Source organism: Rattus norvegicus, chromosome 10, assembly GCF_021556685.1.
Source record: "Rattus norvegicus strain SHRSP/BbbUtx chromosome 10, alternate assembly SHRSP_T2T, whole genome shotgun sequence".
In the NCBI taxonomy this organism is placed as follows: Eukaryota; Metazoa; Chordata; class Mammalia; order Rodentia; family Muridae; genus Rattus; species Rattus norvegicus.
Window position 1 is genome coordinate 94,314,426 of NC_141543.1, and position 6,431 is coordinate 94,320,856.

At 52.6% G+C, this 6,431-nt stretch overlaps 1 protein-coding gene across 3 annotated transcripts in view; it reads left to right on the top strand.

The window, feature by feature from the left end:
• Positions 1-2,696, top strand: part of Nmt1 (N-myristoyltransferase 1) — a 33,796-nt gene extending 31,100 nt beyond the window's left edge. For 2 of the 3 annotated variants that reach the window (XM_087570026.1, XM_087570027.1), the window contains 3 exons: positions 340-507; positions 1,266-1,403; positions 2,335-2,696. In XM_087570026.1, the coding sequence (XP_087426152.1) occupies positions 340-507; positions 1,266-1,403; positions 2,335-2,355 (327 nt within the window). In that variant the 3' untranslated portion in view covers positions 2,356-2,696. The remainder of the gene's footprint in view (positions 1-339; positions 508-1,265; positions 1,404-2,334) is intronic. The other variant, NM_148891.2, reaches the window with a different exon arrangement.
• Positions 2,697-6,431: the final 3,735 nt, after the last annotated feature.

The window sequence follows — 6,431 nt, forward strand, 5'->3', positions numbered from 1 at the left end:
ATTCACTCCTCCTCTTCTCTGTTTTTCTTTTCTGGGAATCCTAAAAAGTCCCGCCTCTGTCCTTCTGCCCAGCCATTGGCTGCTGGCTCTTTATTGATAAGTCAAAACCCAGTTGGGGACAGGGATCCTCCTGTTGAGCTGAATTAAGATAAAGCATTAGAACCAATCCCCAGCAGGCTGTCCTCCAGAGCCCTTAGCTGGTGTGCTTCCTCTTGCTCATAGCCTGTTCCAATGCCCACCCATTCAGCTGCCTGGAGATGGTGTGAGTATAACATGGTCTGTGGGCTGCCTGTTCCTCTACATGTGTGACACCGCCTGTTCATTTACTCTTCCCTTCAGAATGCCAATGGTGAGGTGACTGATTTCCTGAGCTTTTATACACTTCCTTCCACCATCATGAACCATCCAACCCACAAGAGTCTGAAAGCTGCATACTCCTTCTACAACGTCCACACCCAGACCCCTCTTCTAGACCTCATGAGCGACGCCCTCGTTCTAGCCAAAATGGTGAGCAGACCAGCTGTCTTGGGAGAGTCAAATGGGGCTTTTAGTAGTGAGCACAGCTCAGGAGTTTGCTGCCCATAGGCTGGGAGGCTTCAAGCTTCCTTAGTTTCCAGCTCTTAGGCAAGGCCCCAGCCATCTTCAGCCACAAACTCCAGTCTAGAAGAGGGCTAGGAGTCACTGCACTCCTTGTTTGGGGCCTGACTGGCTGGCCGGCTTCAGAGTTAGGGTTCTTTTGGCCTTCTGAGCGAGCATGGGAGGGGAGCCTGGGATCTGCCCGAGTGAATGAGTGGACTGGCTGACTCCAGTAGACAGGCGTAGGTGGTAAGTCTGTCTGTTGTCTCCTTGCCTTTCTTATGATTCTGGTTCCATCTGTACCCAAGCCAACCTCTGGACAGAGTAGTCCTCCATGAGAACATCAGATCAGTTGGGTGAGATTTTAGAAGTGTCCTGTCACAGCCTCAGGCAGCCTGTCCAGGCTGCTCAGTCAGGGAATTAAGTGGCCAGAGTTAGAAAGCTGGTAGGAGGTGACTTCAGGAGGAACAGCTTCCAGTTTTTGACCACTCGTGGAGACACTGAGGAGAGGCCAGGCTGTGGGCGGCCTGAGGACTCTCGGGAGCGCATTTGCAGAGCCAGCACTAACCAGTTTGCTAGCCAGGAAGTAGCTCTAAAGGAAGCTTGCCCTATGGCTGCCTGTAGGCCAACGGGAAGGGAGGTAAAGCACCAGCCTACCCTTACCTGTTGCCACTTCTGCTACTCTGCAGAAAGGGTTCGACGTATTCAATGCACTGGATCTCATGGAGAACAAAACATTCCTGGAGAAGCTCAAGTTCGGCATAGGGGACGGCAACCTGCAGTATTACCTGTACAATTGGAAGTGCCCGAGCATGGGGGCCGAGAAGGTATGTGTCAGCCAGAGGCTGAGCTGCTAGCCAGGAGGCTGGCGGTTCCAGCTAAAACAGCAGAGAGGTATGGAGCCAGTCCAGGCCTGCAGCAGTTGGCGCTTAGGCCTTGGAAAGTGTTCCATCTGGGGTCACAGCAGTGGGGTCACAGCAGTGGGGTCACAGCAGTGGGGTCACAGCAGTGGGGTCACAGCAGGGCATCCTACCTTGTTGTGTTAATTTTTAGTAGTTCTGGAGCTTAGACACACAGCCTCACATATGCTAAGTAACTGCGTACCTTGAAATTTAATGTGTGTGTGTGTGTGTGTGTGTGTGTGTGTGTGTTTTAATTCCAGCCACAGTCTCACTATGTAGCCTAGAAGTGCTATGTAGACAAAGACTGGCCTCGAGCTCATAGATCACAGAGATCCACCTGCCTCTGCCTCTGCCTCTGCCTCCCAAATGTGGGAATGAAGGCCTCCAGACTTTTCTTTTTCGATTCAGGATTTCAGTCATTCAGGCTGGCTCAGTCTGTAGCCCAAGCAGGCTTTGAACTTAAGATCCTCCTGCCTCTGCCTCCTCAGTAGCTGGAAGCACAGACCTGTACCATCAGGCACACGGTTTTGCGGAACTCAGGAGTTCCCCATGAGGTTAGGGTCTGCAGATCTGCCTTTCCTGCCCCCTCACCCCCCACCTCAGGGCAGCCAGGCAGGGAATAGTCAGTGTCTATAGTCAGCACTGACCAGGAGCTGGCTTGGAAGCCTTTGGCCCACTGTTCTCCTTGAAGGACAAAAACCCAGAAAAGGCTGAGTAAGAGACCTGGGCTTGACATCTGCTCTCCACGGCAGACATTTTCCTCTGAGCTCAGTGGGCCTCACCCACCTGCCTGGGGAGGCAGGAAAGTCCTGCATATTATCAACTCAACGTGACCTTTCCCCGTTGGCTCTCCTAGGTTGGGTTGGTGTTACAGTAACCAGCTGCCAGTGAGATTCTGGATAAAGCCACTGAGAATCCAAACCAGGAAACGGAACCCTCCACTTGTGGTCCAGCTCTCACAGATGTGAGATCGCTGGCAAACAGAACAGAACTGAACCGGCTTTACCAAACCGCCAGCGAACTTGACAATTATATTGCCATGGCGTGGGCTGCGTGACGTCACCTTTAGCCATGTTTCTGGTCTCCCTGTTTTCAGTGAATTACCATGCTCATGCAGCCATGATCAAGGGAATGGAACTGCTGAAACCTCGCTCGTGATTGGCATATTATGGAGTTAACGGGTGAATAATAAAAGTATATATATTATATATATATAAATATTCTAGATATCTTTCATGTTCCAAATGTACAAGGATGTTTGGTCTCTAATGAGAAAGACGCTGAATCCAGTCATTCTTCAATGTGAGAGCCCAAGGACAGCGGCAGACAGATGTGCAGATGCACGACTATTGTTTCTTCCGCAGTGATGGCTGTGGTCAGGGGGAGCAGGAGAGAGTGGATCTGGGGAGCCCTTGGAATCGGCTGCCCAGCAGGCTTTGAGCAAGGAGGCATGATAGAGGGACTGCCAGCTCAGGAGAGGGCTCCTAGGGTGGGACTGTCCCTGGGCAGTGGCCAGCCTGCTGCTCTCTGAGACCAGGAGGTGGTGACAATCATGGAAGTAGATTCATTAATCAAGTCCCTCTTCCATCTCCTGGGCCCTGTCCCGGAGGACACTATCCTACCAAGTGATTTTAAAAGGCTGGTTGTTGCCACCCTTACAGATGTGTGTTCTCTGAGAGACTTTGTCCTCACTTCTAGGATGGTTGGCATTTTGAAAGGGACTTTGGACCTTGTAGTGTCTGGGACCTTGTCAGGACCACAGTGCAAGCTTTGTTTGCTGTGTATTAGAGCAAAGAGGGCGAAAGTGTCCCAGGAAGGCTGAGCAGGTGTGGTGTGACGATGGTCAGGCCCTTGAGTCCCAGCCCCTGCCTGTGCCTTCCAGCCCGTCAGCCATCTCGTGCTCCTTTGTTTCTCCTTTCCAGTATGTGCAGCCCACAATGGCCACAAGAAACAGTCACTAGAGATGGTCTGGACTTAGCGCGTTGCCAGTGTCTGAGTCTGATTATCACCGGTGCTGTTGTGGATTTTTGTGGGGTAGTGATGGTTGTTGATGCTGCCAGTTTCTCCTGAAGTGGTCAAGCCCCTGATCACATGGCTGCCCGTGTGGGCCTTCTCGAGCGGTGTTGAGCCAGGTGGCCCAGGAGGATGGGCTGAACTGTCAGCAAGTCACCTCCAGCTGCCTCGTAACTTGTGCGATGGGGGAAAGCTCCACACGACACGTAGTGGGCAGTTTCTTTGCTCTTTCACCTCTTGGCATCTGGGGGTCAGGGGAACCTTACAGGGGAAAGAAGCCTTAGCCTCTAGCCAGGTTCAGCCTTGTTCCCTGACCTGAGTGAAGCTGTCCTACAGGCGAGCAGGGACGGAGTCATGCTGTGGCTTCTGGTAGTGGTCTACAGAAACTAATGCTCTGACTCAGCTGCAGCCAGCGGGGCTGGAGGCGCGTCCTGCTTTGTAGACTGCTGCTGGACAGAAGCTCTGCTGGGAGGATTCTTGTCAGAGGCTTCTAGGGATCTTCCTTCCCTTCACTATCCTGTGCTGCAAACTGCAAGTGCCAGCAAGGTGGCCGACTTGTGACTCCGAGATACTCAGACCAAAGAAGCTGTTTGTGGCAAGATGTGCACTGAGCTCTACAGAGGGAGGGGTTGGAGGCGGGGCTCCCCTCGGCCTCAGTCATCAGACAGTGCCCTAAGTGCCCCAGTGGGCTCACCCTGCCCACACTTCAAAGAACAAAGTACTCGAGCCTTTCCTTCTTGGGTGGGCCTGGAATGTGGAAGCCCCTGTCTTACTCTGTCAGCTGTGGGCCAGCTCTCGGCTCAAATTACTTCTGAGGTTTGGGGAACACAAATCTCTGGAGTGAGCTTTGGTTTCATTGACCCTGGTCATGGACCAGAGAACAAAACAGTGAGCCTCAGGGGATTGCGCTGGAAGATCTGCTGGCAACAACTCTGTCCCCAAAAACCGGTGGCTCACTCCGCCTCTGCCACTGCCTTGGGCACCCTGCCCAGGTCTGTAGGAGTTGGCTCAGGGCTTGTTTTTAAGTCTTGTTTTCATCCGAGCTGTCCCGGTGTCTTCATTCAACCCTCATGGGATTGGGGGCTAAAGAGCACCATTTGTGGGGTTCAAAACCACTCCACAGTCTTTGAAGTATGGCAGGCCTGTGACTGGCTTGGACCAAAGGAGAAGGGCCTTGGGCATCCAAGCTGACCTTTCTCAGGCAGCCGCTATAGGAAGGCCTCTGTGGGCCTGACCCTGGCCTTCTGCTGTGTACTGAAGACCACCTTTCCTCCCCTGCCTTTGGATTGCTACCATGGACACTGGTCTGTAGAAGTGAGCTGGGTAGAAAGGCCTTAACTCTGGACTGAGACCCGCGTGGGCTTGCTGTCCCCACTCAGGCCTGTGTCTGAAGATGTTGGTATCTGAGGATTGGCTCACACAAAGCTCTGCTGACACTCGTTTTTTAATGGAAAATTTCAGGCTTGCTCCTTCTTTCTGGCATTCGTCGCCCTTATTTGCTGGCCCTCTGAAGCCCAGAGGCAGGTGTCTTTGTGATCTTGAATTCTGTCTCCAAAGATGACCAGCATTAAACCAACCTGGGGGCCCAAAGGCCCTGAGCAGTTTTCATGGAGCCGTCTACATCTAAGAGACTCAGGAAAGGGAGCTAGAGTGTCTCTCTGGCCTTGTCTGCCTTTTGTTGAACCAGAGACCCGTTGCGTCTCGCTGCAGAGTGACGGCGGGTGGGCCTACAGACTGTATCTGAGGAGATTTAGGACGGTTTTCACTGAATTAAACTACAGTGTTCACTGTGGCCATCAGGTGCTGCATCTGGGGGCGTGAGAGCTTCACTTTTTTGTCTTGGCTTTTCTTTGGGCTGTGCTGGGGGCTTTCTTGCTGGGGTGGGGGCAGAGATACCAAATGCACTGTTCCACTCCAGACATCTCCCTTGTTTCTAATAAAGCAAGCCGTTCAACAGTCTGCGGTCCTGGTGTCCTTCTGGTCAGCAGCAGGGGGCAGTGGAGCAGCTGGTATGTCTAGGGCCTCAGAGCAAGGTGACAGGAGAGCCCCTCTCCCAGGGCCCCCAACACCTAGCCAGATTTGTAAGACCTCTTCCAAGGTACAGATGACTCTCCCCAGGCTTCCCCACCTACCAGAGAGAAGCTGGTACTAAGGCAGAAGAGCAGACCCATGCTAAATAAGTAAGAACCCTGCCACCAGGGAGATGGCTCAGGGGTTAAGGGCACTGACTGCTCTTCCAGAGGTCATGAGTTCAATTCCCAGCAACCACATGGTGGCTCACAGCCATCTGTAATGGGATCCAATGCCCTCTTCTGGTGTCTGAAGACAGTGACAGTGTACTCAGATATAATAAATAAATCTTTAAAAAAAAGAAAAGAGAGAACCCTGCCACCAAGCTGTGTGCACAGTCTCGTGTGTGTGTGTGTGTGTGTGTGTGTGTGTGTGTGTGTGTGTACATACACGCACACACATATAGAAGCACACATGCCACAGGACGCCTGTTCTTCCCTTCTGTGTTTACACGGACTCCAGAGATTGGCCTCAGATCATCTGAGCACCTTAACTGCTGATGTACTTTTTAAGATGTTTCCAAGGCCAGCTCTGAACTGCTTCAGCCTCCCAGGTAGCTGGGATTAAAGGCCTGTCCCACCAGGCACAGCTGCACCATGCCGCAGTACTGTGGATTGACCTAGGGACTCAAGCCTGCGAGGCGGAGGCTCTTCTGGGAACTTTTTAAGGTGACAGGTGTCCAGGCCCTGTAACCTGCGTTTACTTCTCACTGTTGTCTTTCTGTAGAGATTGCCCATCCCAACCTTTCTAATCCTGTATGGCTAGCACACCCCAGCTGGACTTGGCTTCCGCTGTGTCCCACGGGGGGGGGGGGGGTGCTATAGTTCGCCTGTTTTGCCCATCCTTCCTAGGCTGATACAGAGCCTGATC